The sequence below is a fragment of the Protopterus annectens genome, chromosome 5.part1, assembly GCF_019279795.1.
Source record: "Protopterus annectens isolate FY-2018-M chromosome 5.part1, PAN1.0, whole genome shotgun sequence".
NCBI classification, from domain to species: domain Eukaryota; kingdom Metazoa; phylum Chordata; order Ceratodontiformes; family Protopteridae; genus Protopterus; species Protopterus annectens.
The window spans coordinates 88,496,551-88,510,953 of NC_056736.1; the positions used below are offsets into that span (position 1 = coordinate 88,496,551).

At 39.3% G+C, this 14,403-nt stretch overlaps 1 protein-coding gene across 1 annotated transcript in view; it reads right to left on the reverse strand.

The window, feature by feature from the left end:
- Positions 1 to 14,403, reverse strand: part of MYCBP2 (MYC binding protein 2) — a gene marked incomplete in the record, with an annotated part of 5,088,083 nt that overhangs the window by 1,461,124 nt on the left and 3,612,556 nt on the right. Inside the window, 1 exon segment of the mRNA XM_044072904.1 lies at positions 2,669 to 2,766. Within this exon segment, the coding sequence (XP_043928839.1) occupies positions 2,669 to 2,766 (98 nt within the window).

Sequence of the window (14,403 nt, forward strand, 5' to 3'; positions counted from 1 at the left end):
CCCCACACTCATAATAATTTAACATTCTAATTCAATAGTTCCAAACCTCAAAGAGCATGTAGTATTGAGTTTTACAGGAAAAAAGATAACTTTTTTCCTCCAGTGGTGTGACCTAGGTGCCATTGTACAAAAGTGTGTAATTGTGTGAGGGTACAGCTCTTTATATGAGGATCCAGGTAGGTTTTGCACAACATTTCTGACTGCTTAATGTGACAGTCAGTATTATATTCATCAACATGCATTCTGTTTCTATACTGGATTCCACTTAAACTTATTTACAATTTGAAATTCATGCAATTAAGTTGTTTAAAATGCAATATTTGCTGCTGTTACAGGTCATGGCGGATATGGGTCTTTGGACCAGCCCACTTACTTGATAAACAAAATTACTAAAATGGGTATTTTTAAATGTTATGCGAGTTTCTTATTTATTACTTAGTATGTGCAGATCTACGCTAAATTCTATACTGCAACATCGGACTTCCTTTCTGTCTACACAAAACTAAGGATTTTTTTCCAAACATCTTTATTAAATTTACACATATGACAAAGGCAATCTTACATTTACATAAATGAAAAACATACAAAATATCACTTTAGTCACAGTTTACATCACAGACAACATTGAAACAACTGTATTTATAAACATTACACATCACTTATAAACCATCCAGTCATCGTCAGTTAAGCATTATATAGCTCATTCAAACCCTGCCTCTTAAACCTGGTTCCTGCTCTGCATATATTGTTCCCACAGTTCCCATTTTTCCTATGCAGTTTGCACCTTCCCTTTTCTAAAGATCCCAGTTCCAGTTGTTTTATCTCTGTTACTATCTTCGCTGCTTCTAGTAAAGTTGGTCTAGACTTTTATTTCCATTTTCTAGTAATTGCTTTTTGACAGCCACCATAATTAGACTCAGCAAGGCTTTACTATAGCCAGGCAATTCTGATTCCGTAGCATAACTCAAAAAAAATTAATCTCCCCAGTCAATCCAATCTGCTCACCCTGCATCTCCGACAGAGCGGTCTACAGGGAATCCCAAAAGTCTGCCAGCTTATCACACTTCCTAAAAATATGTTCCCAGCGACCTCTTTCTTGCCTGTCGCACCTCCAACATTTGCTATCCACCTGATGAAAAATTCTTTGGAGTCTACTTGGGGTATAAAAAATGCCTATGTAAACACTTCCAGGCAAAGATCCTAAATCTTCTAGACTTTGTTGCATATTTGGGAAATACACATTTAACCCCCACTGTTTCTGTGAATTGCTTATCCAATCTCTCTTTCCAATCCTTTTCTATGTTCCTCTGATTGATTCTTATAATTATCATGCAATATTTTATATGCTTTACTAATTATTCCTTTTTTAATGGCAGCTTCTGTTCTAGATTCCATTAAAAACTCTACCAGTGCTGGTCTTCCCTTTAGGAGCCCCCTATTTCTTTCTTTTTACCTATACCCTGTTAGGCTTCCTTAATGTTTTGAGTATGGCAATACATACTAATGTGTTTTGATTTGTACAACAGAACCTTATAGTGTTTATGATCCCTCACCTGTGTGTTCATACAACAGACAAGCAGGTTACATACACTTAGAAGCCAAAGGTATGTTTGAGAAGTAGGTCTCAGCAGGGCTGGTTAAACAGGCAGTACCAAAATGAGCTAGATGGTTGAAAATCAATTCCAGTAAAATGGTGATGAAACATGGAATGTTATGGGTGTGATGCTGGCTTTCCATTGCACTCCAAAGCCATCAATGCCTGAATATTAATGTTTCATCTGTGCAAACCAAACACATTACTACTTCAGAAACAAAACATTAAGTGAGGACCTAAATTCAGAGACACAAAGTGCAAGTGTATACAATGTTAACACCTTACATAAACTAAACAAAATTACTTTTGCCTTATAAAGGTTTTTAAAATAACTGGGATACTACAAGCTATTTCTCAGAATGATAAATTATGTACTATTGGGCTGGACATTTTATTTTTCAATTTGTTAACCGGGCAGAGTCCGGCAGGGCAAGTAGCCCATTTTCAGCGGAGACCCGGGGAGATAAGCTCCATAACAATAGTACAAAAAGATTATAAAAATTTTTAAAAGATTTACAAACAATATACAAAAAGTTTGACAGTTGCCAATAATCACAATTTACAAAAAGATCTTTTTATCTGCACAACTTGTTCATTTCACAATACTTGCTATGACAGCTTTGCCCAAGCTTATGTTCAATGTCAGGATGACATTATAAGCTGTTGACCAACCACTCTATAAATATGTTTCATATGACAGCTTTTTCCATCTTAAATGCCTCTTTCTAAATGAAATACATTAACAGGGCCGCGGTACTTCAGGACAAGTTTCAACTATCAATGTGCAATTAGAAATAAGAATTCTCTTCCTAGACAGAATGCAACAGAAGGCAGCCCTGACTACACACCCCAGAAATGATTAAGTGCAAGCATTTCCCTTACCAATTAGTACAATATAAACGCTCTACTTTTAAGGCATCTATGCAATATAGCAACTTTGACAGTCTTTTTTTACCTAGATCATGTTTTCCTAGATGTACATTATGGTCACTGCATAAATAAAGGTGCATCGCTATTTAAAAAAATGATTCATTCTACACATTCTGGCTAACTTTATTATGCCTATACTCTTACCTTACTGGGCTGAGGTTCTGCCTTTGGTTTAACTAGCTGCATTCCTGGAGGTATCATTCCTTTTGGCGGATCCTTGACTTCGACTTCCAACCCAGCATCTGCAAATTAACCAGATACAAGTATGACAATATGAACAAATGAAAACTAAACATGAACAAAACTGCTTCTTTTTTCAGAATACCTTCTCTAAGAATATCACAAATACAGCTGTACCACAGGGATAATAACTACAGGTGCTACAATGTTTAAGTACAGTGGCACTGGCAGGCCCTGTGCATGAATAAGTCAAAATGCAGACTTTCCAGCCTTCAACCAGGTCATGTCTTAAAAAAAAAAAAAAAAGTTGCGAACATTTACACTCCGAACGTAAACCACAAACATTAAAGGACATAATAGGCCAAGGACATCTGCATAACCTTATTACAGAAATTTTTTTTTTTTGTTTTTACTTCTAACGTACTGGAAAAACTGCAGACCTACTAAAAGAATACTAAAGTTCAGGAAACTGGGGAAATAATCTGTAAAGACTGGTACAAAGACAACTGCAAGAAAAACAGTTAACTAACTGCAATTAATCCAATTCTGTACCAAAACAGCCAGAAAAGAAAATATGTTATAAAGACAACAATTGTGACAAGATCTTTAAGAGTAGCTCAGTCCTCAAATACTGGATTACTTCTGAGATGTCTTTCTAGTAGGTGAATGTCTTAAAGTCTCAAGGATGCCCAATGTAGCTTTACTCCAGTCCTTTTCACCAGGCTACAATATCACAAGATGACAAGGCATAAAACCAGACAAACAATTTACTGAACACTGCTAAAGGAGGGGAAAGCAAACCCGCTGGAGAAATGTTCTTGAAGGTCTAGATTTACAACTCATCTTCATCAAAGCAGTCTTCACAAGGAAGTGATGACTTTTTTTTTGTAGTGTTTCCCAAGCAGTTTTCCAACAAAGAATAAAGGCTTACACTAAAAGGTCCTGTAGGAAAGGTCTGCCAAAGCCAGCCCGAGTCCTTAAATGAACAACCATGATCGAATGCTTACCAAAAACATGAAGAATGGTGGTAGCAGAGCAAATGCAGTGGACCAGTACTAATCAAAGAAAGAGAAAACAATGCAGCCTGGCTAATATACTATTCTTTTGCTTAAATAATGCAGATTCTGGAATGAGAATGCAAGTTAAATTTTATTAAAACTTGACTATTTTTTTAAGAATAGTGCTCACATATGCTGCAAAAACATTACTTTACAAAATCTGTCTGCTCTATGGGATTCTGTCTAAATTACTATTTTTTATTTCAGTCTTGAACCATTAAGCGTGATTAAAAGCATAATTTAAAACAATTTCTTGAATTAAAAAGCAATGATACAAAAAAAAATGGCGCATGGAAAATTATTATCCTTTGCTGAATGAGTTAGTCACATTTGACTAGTAGCTTCTTTTCACTGGAGACCTGAAGTGGTATTTATTCTACTTGGGGAAATTTGGCTAGGGCATTAGCGAACTTTGCCTACTTTTTGGAGCAGCTAGATGGTGCTGGAGGGCTCCTGCAACAGCAAGGAAGAGGCCTAAGGGAGGCAGCAGCATGGAAGAGGAGAGGGAAGCTATGGAGAGTTTGGAGGTGCAAAGTAAGAATTTGGAGACTTTTTTTTTTTTAAAATAGATTGCCAAAATGTAAACAAAGACTCCTGTGTGGTAGATGTTACAAATAAGTATCATTTAACTGTCTCTAAGGAGAAGGAAGTAAGTGAGCTTGTTGAAGTGGTGCAGGCAACAGAACTGGAATCAGAAAGGCAAGCAGGTGATGTTCTGTTAAAAATGATCAAACAGGATGATCCAGGTGACAGTTCTGCTGAGATGGCAGATAACTTTTTTGAAAGTGCTGAGGACAGTAATGTGAAAAAAGAGCTGTGTGATGTGGCAGCAGAGAATGCAGGCAGCAGTTAAAATGTATGCAGCAGTGACAGAAAGTAAAGGAAAGCAGCAACAAATGGAGGTGTTTAGTTTTGTGACAGCAAATAATGCAGTAGTGACAGCAGGCAAAAAAGGAGAGCAGCAACAAAATGTACACAAAACTGTTTCTAAAAAAAAAAAAAGAAAAGTCCAATTGTGAAAATAAGAGTAAAAAATGACACTGTAATAGACGTATATTATGTATGGGGAAATTTAGTAACTTCTGGGTTTTAAAGCTCAAGAAATTCAGCATTTTATACATACTGGGACAGAAACATTTTGTGTCAACATTTGAAACAGATGGACTGATGATGAAATTTCAGGAAATGTGTAACAAAAAGGATATTTATCCACGGAAAAATGTATTTCCTCTTTGTAACTTATATGTTAAAAAATGTTACTTTGCAATTTAGACCCAATGAACTGAAAGAAGGAGATTTTACAAAAATGCATGCAGGTCTGTGTGAAACTGTGGCTAATACTGTGAAAGTTAGAGATGAAAGAAATTTATGGAATGGAGAGTGGAGGTTGGAAGTTGTTTTCATATGTGAAAACAACACAGTGAAACACTTGCCAAGTGTTATTTTTGTGGCTGGTCATAGAGTGACGTAAAGATATGCTTCCAGTCTAAATCACATCTCTTTTGTGGGGACTCCTCTCATTTAATTAATGATTGTGACATGGTACAATGTAACCAGTGTGGGGAGAAAGGACATACAGCAAAGTGGTGTTATGCCTGAATGCAGGTTGTGCAAGAAACTGACACTTTTGGATGGATTATCAAAAGCAAACAGTTGTTGTAAGCAAACAGTAAATACTAAAAATGAAAGGGAACGGAAAGAAAACATACATGAGGAATGCCAACTAGAGGCTGGTGGAAAGGGTGAACTAGGTAAAAAAGGAACTGTAGAAGAAAAAATATATGGCAGGGAAATGAAGAGAGAGAACATGCAGAAAAATAAGTCAGGAGAAGGGGTTGATACTACTTTTTGAACTTTTTTTTGAAGTTCTAGCCACTGAAAAATCTGATTCTGAGGATCAAGGATTATTTGTACGTAAACTCAGGAAAAATATTCAACTGGCGAAAGAGTAAAAATAAGAAAACAAAAATGTAAAAATATTTCCCCTAAACTTAAAATGAAGGAAATGCATCAATTTTAGAGTAATTTCAGTAAACATGAAAAGTATTAACACCTTAAGAACAGAGATACTGGAATGTTGTGCTAAATATGATGTGATTTGGATGCTATTCTGTTAGACGTATGATTCCTGACAAGTTTAGAAAGACTGCAAACAGAAAAAAATGTGGGGTGGAAATATAATATGGAACTTAGAAGTGGGTATTGCTCTGGAATGGCTGTGTTGTATAAAAACAAGGAAAATACCAGATGTAACTTTGGTAAGGATGGGAAGGTTAACTGCTGTAGATGTGAGGTGGAGAGAACATGTTTACAGAAATGTGGCATTATATGCAAATATACAGTGGATATAAAAAGTGTACACACCCCTGTTAAAATGCCATGTTTTTGTGATATAAAAAAAAATTAGACCACAATAAATCATTTCAAAACTGTTGCCACCTTTAATGTGACCTATAACCTGTACAATTCAAATGAAAAACAAACAAATCTGTCAGGGGAAAAAAAACATAAAAAATAAAAAATGTACAATAAGCTAAGTGTGCACACCCTTAAATACTTTGTTGAAGCACCTTTTGATTTAATTACAGCATTCAGTCTTCTTGGGTAGGAGCCTATCGGCATAGCACATCTTGACTTGGCAAAATTTGCCCACTCTTCCTTGCAAAAGTGCTCCAAATCTGTCAGATTGCGAGGGCTTTACTTGTGCACAAGCCCTCTTCAGGTCACCCCACAGATTTTCTATTGGAGTTAGGTCTGGGCTCTGGCTGGGCCATTGCAAAACTTTAAATTTCTAATGATGAAGCCATTTTTTTGTTGATTTGGATGTATGCTTGGGGTCATTGTTATGCTGAAAGGTGAAATTCCTCTTCATCTTCAGCTTTCTAGCAGATGCCTGAAGGTTTGGGGTCAAAAGTGACTGGTATTTGGAACTGTTCATAATTTCCTCTACCGTGACTAAAGCTGCAGTTCCAGCTGAAGAAAAGCAACCCCAAAGCATGATACTGCCACCACCATGCTTCTCCGTACATACCTTTTGGAATTGTGGCCAAAAATGTTCAACCTTGGTCTCGTTAAACCATAACACATTTTCCCACATGCGTTTGTGAGACGATGTATTATTTTGCAAATTTTAGCTGGGCCTGGATGTTTGTGTGTGTGTAAGAAAAGGTTTCCGTCTTGCAACCCTAAACCATAGTCCACACATATGGAGAATACGGGAGATCGTTCTTACATGTAGTACACAACCAGTACTTGCCAGAAATTCCTGCAGCTCCTTCAGTGTTGCTGTAGGTCTCTTGGCAGCCTCCCTGACCAGTTTTCATTATGTCTTTTCATCAATTTTGGTGGAACGTTCAGTTCTTTGCACCGTCACTGTTGCCCCATATTTTCTCCACTTTTTGATGACTGTCTTCACTGTGTTCCATAGTATATCCAATGCTATGGAAATTTTTTTGTACCCTTCTCTTGACTGATACCTTTCAACAATGAGACCCCTTTGATGCTTTGTATGCTCTCTGCGAACCATAGCTTTTGCTGTAGCAGGCAACTGAGTAAATGTCAGGAAAATCCTACTAGGACAGCTGAACTTTATTTGGGGTTAATCGAGTCTCTTTAATTGATAGTAGGTGTGTACCCAAGAAGACTGAATGTTGTAATTAAATAAAAAGGTGCTTCAACAAAGTATTAGTTTAAGGGTGCGCACACATATGCAACCAGCTTATTGTACTTTTTTTATGTTTTATATTTTTCCCCTAACAGATTTGTTTGTTTTTCAACTGAATTGTACAGGTCATAGGTCACATTAAAAGTGGGAAAAGTTTTGAAATGATTTATTGTGGTCTCTTTATTTATATCACAAAAACCTGGCATTTTAACAGGAGTGTGTACACTTTTTATATCCACTGTAACTAGCAAGGAAAGAGAGAATCTATTTTATTAAATATTAGACTGTGGTTAACATGAAAATTATAACTGCAGGAAACTTTGTGATTTAAAGGGAAAATATAAAAAGAAAGGGAAAGATATGAAAAATTACGGGAAGTGATAAAATGTGGTAGACTAGCTGTGAGGAACAAAAGTCAATGGACTTAGAGGAGGGGACACCTGGATTTGAAACTAGTTATGTTGTATTATTGGAAGGATTGGGGGAGCAGATAGTGATACAGATGTGATGCATGTTTCAGACTATTTAGCAATATTGATGGAGATGACAGGAGAGAGGGAGTACATTCAAACAGGAAAGGGAAGAAAAAGAATAAATGAGAAAGAGAGGAATGTATTGCAGCTATGGAAGGATCATATAAGCATGTAGGACTTTTTAAAAAAAAAGTCTGAAGGGTGGATTGAATTTAAAAAAGAAGTATAAAAAATGTTTTTCACAATGGCAGGATGATGCAAGAAATGAAGAGAAAGTAAAGTATGGGAAAATGTAAAGAAATGTATTAGATGACTTAGAGAATAATATAAGAGAGTATTATGATATAGAAAAAGAAATATATAAAAGAAATCTAAAAATATAAGGCATTACTATTTAGGCAGAGAAATTATTTACAAGGCTGAGGGGAGGAGACATCTGCATATTTGGGTAAAACAGTAAAGGCGGGCTATAAGTATAATGACAAATGAAAAATATACAAGAGGAGGTAAAAAGAATAAAAGAGCAAATTATTAGTACTGTAGTACAGCATATAGAAAATATTTTTCAGAGTAGAAAAAAAGGAAAATAAGAGAAAGAATGAAACATAAAAAATCTAACAAGTTAAGGAAGATTTTTTAAAATAAATTACTATCAGTAAAGTAGATGAAGCACTTGAGAAAGCAAATGTTGATTCAGTATCAGGCTCAGCTGGTATAAGGCTATGGAGTGTACAATAAATTAATGGAACGGCAAAAAAAGTATTTTGTAAATGTAGTAAATTAATGGCCGAAGGAAGGATTTGTTTATGAAGAGTTATGTAGCAGGATATTAATGAGATGAATTGTTAGAGAAATGTACATATTTGGTGTACAATTCTGCACCTACAGGGTTAAAAGTTAATACATTTATTCTGTGTAAAATGTGTAAATACTGATGGTCTCTGTAAAAGCTGCTGACGCCTGAAAGTCTGGTTGCTCCTGTAATGGAATGTTGAGAAAGGGGCCTCACACTAGCAATTGATAAATGTTGTGTGTCAAGAAGATACAGTTGCAGGACAATTACTCAGAAACTGGGTTTGACAGGTTAAGCTCTGTGGTCAAACTGAATTTTGAGAAATGTTTTTGCAGGTCAGCAACTATCTGATAAACATCTGCTGTGTATGTGCAAAGAACTGTATAAAAGCAGCAAGCTGAGCTATTGAAAATCAGACAAACCTTGTACCTACATGCTTTGTCTCCTTGCTGCAAGTAATAAAGGATGTCTTGCTTGAACCTTACGTGAATGAATCTTTGTATTTTCTTTTACAGATTGGTCCTTCGAGCCGGAACCCTCTCTTCACCTAGGATCAGACGGCCAGGTGGCTGAAACCGTACGGGGAAGAAACCAAATCGGTTCTTTTGCAATATAAAGACCTCCGACTGAATTGTTGTCAAAAGAGGCCAGTCACCTTCTGATCTGCGACTGAAGGACGGGTATCTGCGAATCAGTGGTCAATCACGTAGGCTCAGGTAAGGTGGTTTTACTTTTCTGTTTTAAAATGGTCAGGGATAGGAAAATGCATTAATCTCTGTTAGATTGTGTTTTCAGTCAGGGAAAGAGAAAAACTGCAGTTCTGTCATAGACTAGGTGAACAGAATAGTAGGAAGTTAGACAGTCATTCTGAAGAGACTATAACAAAATCCATGGAACACGTTAAAATTGAAGGTAGTAGGTGAAATCACTAAAGGTAACTACGTAGTGAGAGAATGGGTAATTGTAACTGTTTCCCGAAAATATCAAAAGACCCACCATTAACAGAAGATGGTAAATATATGCAGAAGCAGCGTGCAGATAATGTTAAATATTTTACAAAATGGGTAACTGAGTATGATTTTGATGGAAAATTAGATAAATCCTCGCTTCTCAAACTGATAAAGCAATTAAAAGCAGATTCCAAGGGGCGAGTTAAAAAACAGCGACAATTAGGAATTCCCCAGGCGCACAGGTGGCTGGAGGAAGCAAATCGCAGAGACCAAAAAGCAAAGAACCCTAAAACAATGATTTTAGACAAAGAAGACAATCACCTAGTACTAGCTTTGGCACCCCCTCCCCCACTGGTATATAGGGCAAATAACCAGCATGAAGCACCTCCGCTATACCCTATGGTTTCAAAAGACGAAGATCCTGTAAGAATGAAGTTAGTAAAAGTGAGGGATCCCATAGGCACAAGGTCCAGAACAAAGGATATAGATAACGAAGATAAAAACCTTGAGGTTTGGAAATTGTTTAGTAATGCACAAGCTACAAATAGGGAGGAGGAAATGTGCCCACTTATAGAAGTACCTAATCCTACAGCAGGTCAGGATAATCAAGACCCCACTTTAATAGTATATCGACTCTGGAGCCCCGAAGACATTCGGAAAGCCACTGAGGGTATTCCTCACCCTAGGGTCAACTTTCAAAAATTCTCAGAGGACCTACAAGGTATGAGGTTAAACTATAACCTAAATGGAGAAGAGATAGAAAAAGTGGTAAGACAAATTATAGGTCCAGATTGGCACATGGTCTGTGGTACTTGGAATCCTCGTGATGCCCAGCGGAGACCCCTTCCGCATGACGATGCAGGATTAAATGCCCAGGTAACAGAGCTTACAAACCGAATTTCTGAAAAGTGGTGACCACAGGCAGACTGGACCTGCATTAACCAGTGTATCCAGCAAGAAGGCGAGTCAGTTGACCGTTATTTTGCTAGGCTCATAGAGTGCTTTAATAATCATTGCGGGATGCAAATCCCTGACAACCAAGCAGTAGACTCCCCCTATGAACAACAGTTAAAAAATGCCTTTCTGAAGGGGAGCAGTGCTCCTATCAGTAGTTTTATTACAAAACACATGGTAGATCATCGTACAAGCAGATTGCAACCACTGCTTGAGTATGCAAGGCATGCTGAAAGACACTTTAATAGCAAAAAGAAAATGCAGGTATTTTCATTAGAAGATGGGGCTGAGGTATACGTGGTACATGCTGAGGTATACGTGGTACATCCAGGAAAAAAGGGCAAAAATTGGGAAGGTAGGCGGTCTGACCAATGGTCAGAAGATTTTGAGGGACGTAAAAAGAGAGGAGAATGTTTTAAATGCGGGAAGAAAAGTCACATGGCAAGGGATTGCAAAAGGAATAATAGGTCAAGGACGGATGAACAAGAAAGTGATGACTGACTATATGATAGTCAGGAAGCACAAGGAAAAGTTACAATACAAAGCAGGATAAATGGTAATGTAGAGGCAAGAATACAGGAAGCACAGGATGAAGGGGATGACAATGAAAATGAAAATAAAAGTGATGAGGTATTAGACTTGGTGCTTCTGTGCTTGGAACTCTTTTAAGCAGACATCAAGCCAGAAGTCATCCTTTTGGTGGAAGGGAGAGAGGTTAGCTTTTTGTGTGATTCTGGGGCTTCATGGACCCTGATACATCCCTCCGAATTACCGGAGTGTACACAGTCTTCGAATTACATATTTGTTAAGGCTGCAAATGGGCAGCTATACCAGGAGCCTCTCTCACACAAAATTATAATCACAGATCCTGTAACAGAATGGAGTCAAGATAACGTTCTGATGTACTGCTGAACCAAATGAATAAAACAAAACGTTACAGTCCTCAGTATCTTGAGACGAACGCCTCTCTGTATAGTAGCAAATTTACCAACGCGAACCCATTCAAAAACGTAAAACCATGAACATAAATCCAGCGAATACCACAAAATAAGCTGAAGTTTTATTAAGCAAATGCGTGTTGCATCCAAATGTTAAGCGCTTTCACTTATTGACTGCAAGCTTCATCAGAACTGATTCAAGGACAGGTCATTCACCACCTTGGGCATGAAGGAAGGGTTGGTTCTAAGAGTAACCCTGTCATTGTGGAAAACTAGGAAGGGAGGAATGGCCATAAGGGCTTGTAGCTCTGAGACCCTTCTGGCTGAAGTTAAGGCCACAAGTAGTACAGTTTTTCATGTGCAATGTTTTAGAGAGGCTTTGTCTGCTGGCTCGAATGGAAGAAGCATAAGCCTTTCCAAACCATAGTTAAGGTCCCATGGTGGAGAGGATGGTTTTCTAGGAGGTCTGAGGTGAAGTACCCCTTTGAGAAAAGGATGCTAAAGGGGGGTCCAGAGGAAGGCATGCTGAGATTGCCGACAAGTGAGCTTTAATGGAAGAATAAGCCAAGCCTGACTGCAGTAGCTCACACAAGTAAGAAAGCACTAAAGGAGTCTCGCTCGCAAGCAGGTCCGTCTATTGTGACACCATATAGTGAACCTCTTCCACTTAGAAAGGTAGGATTTTCTGGTATTTGGTTTCCTGGCCTCCTGCAGGACATTTAGCATGTCGTCATCGTAAAGGAGTCTGAAAGGGATCAGAATCCTATCAGCCACAGGGGAAGGTAAAGTAGCTGCCACTGTGGGTGTTATCTTGGATCCCTTGAGCTGTGTGAGAAGGTCCACTCTGAGGGGTAACTTGTGGTGATTGCCCTTGGATAGTTGTAAAAGTAGGGGGAACCAGTTCTATCTTGGCCAGTAGGGAGTTACCAACAAGATTTTTGGTCTAGCTTGCTGAATTTTCAGCAGGACCTTCTGAATTGGGGGGGGGGGGTGCATATAGAAACTTCCCCTTCCATGAAATTGAAAAGGCATCTGTTGCCAGTGCCTGTGGGTCTGGTATCCTGGTGCAAAAACCGGGAAGCTGGCTGTTGATGGAGGAGGCAAACAGATCTATTTGCGGAATACCCCACCAGTGGACGATATCCAGGAAGACATCCCTGTGAAGCATCCATTCGTGGTTTGTGATGGTTCTGCTGAGATAATCTGCCTGAGTGATAAGAGAGGGGAATGTAGACTGCCTGCAGAATCACTCCCTGTGAGGTGGCCAGTTCCCATATTAGAAGAGCTACTCTGCAAAGGAGGTATGGACGTGGTCCTTCTGTTTGTTGAGATACCACAGAACCATGGTGTTGTCTGTGAAGATCTTCAGGAGACCTTGCTGGAGATAGGTAGCAAGTCTTGAAGAGCCAGAAGAATTGCCAAATCTCTCGAAGATTGACGTGTTCTTGTTTGTGCAGCTTTGGTCACAGGCCCTGCACTTTTTGATGGGCCAGAGTTGCTCCCAGCCCAAATATGAAGTATCTGTATGCATGACCTGTGTGGGTAGGGGTGGTTGGAGGGGAAGACCTGGGTTGCAGGTCACTTGTGCTAGCCACCAAATGGATTTCTAGTTTGAGGCAGGGGAGGAGGGAGATCCTGTACTCCAGAGGGTGGGGAGTGTTGGGTCCAGACTGACCAGAGATACCACTGTAGCTTTCTGATATGTAATCCTGGAAGTGGAAGCGTAGGGACAGTGGCTGCCCTGTAGACCAGGAGCCTGAGGTACTGCTTTGCTATCAATTTTGTGTGTTGGAGGATCAGAAGCAGATGTTCTGTCAGGGTTTCCACCTTTTGGGGGGAAGGAAGGCTTTGATGAGGTCTGTGTGAATTCTGCACCCAAGGAAGACAATGCCTTGAGTGGGCTCCAGGTGGGAGTTTGGGGACTTTATCTGGAATCCCAGAGACTGTAAGAGGGACACTACAAAATAAATGTGTAGGAGGAGGGTCTCTTTGTTGCCTGCCTGAATTAGCAGGTCATCGAGGTAAGGGAATATGCGTATTCCCTTTATCCTGCAATAAGCAATCACTGGAGCCAAGCATTTGGTGAAAACCGTGGGTGCAGTAGAAAGCCCAAAGGGCAAGGCAGAGAACTGAAAGTGAGAATGGCCCACCAAGAGCCTCAGGTATTTCCTGTATGTGGGTCTTATGGGGATGTGAAGGTAAGCATCCTTTATATCTAGGGTAGCCATGAACCCTTGGCGGAGGAGGAGCGGGAAGAAAGTAGAAAGAGTCAACTTCCTGAAGGTTGGGACCTGTAGGAAGAGATTGTGATGGGACAGGTCTAAAATAAGCCTCCAAGGTCCATCCTTTCTGGGGACGAGAAAAATTCTGTAGTAAAAACCTCTTCCTTTTCCTGCTGTAGGCACTGGTTCGAAGGTGCCCTGAGCCAGCAGAGCTTATAACACAGGTTGCAGGAGGTGCAGTTGTTGTGATGGAGGTTGTGGGATGCCTTTTCATTTTAGTGGATTGAGCCAGGACATGAAATAACCTTTCTAAAGGATTGTCAGGACCCATTTGTCTGATGTGATGCGAGTCCACACAGGGAGGCAGTGAGAGAGACGGACTGACAAAGGTGGAGAGGGAGGGGGTGGAGGAGGCAAGGTTGGCAAGTACTCAAATGCTACCTGCCCTATCTTGAAAGGGCGGCCTCTGGCTAGAGGAGGGAGAAGCAATAGCTGGAGGGGGTTGTTTCCTTGTAGGCTTTCTATGCCTTGTGGAAGGCAGCTGGATGGGAGTGTTTTCTTATGAACTGAGTTCTTGCTGGGTAGTTTCTTTGAAACTTTGGTATTGGGGAAACCAGCAGGTATTTTAGGTCCTGCATTTCTTTCCC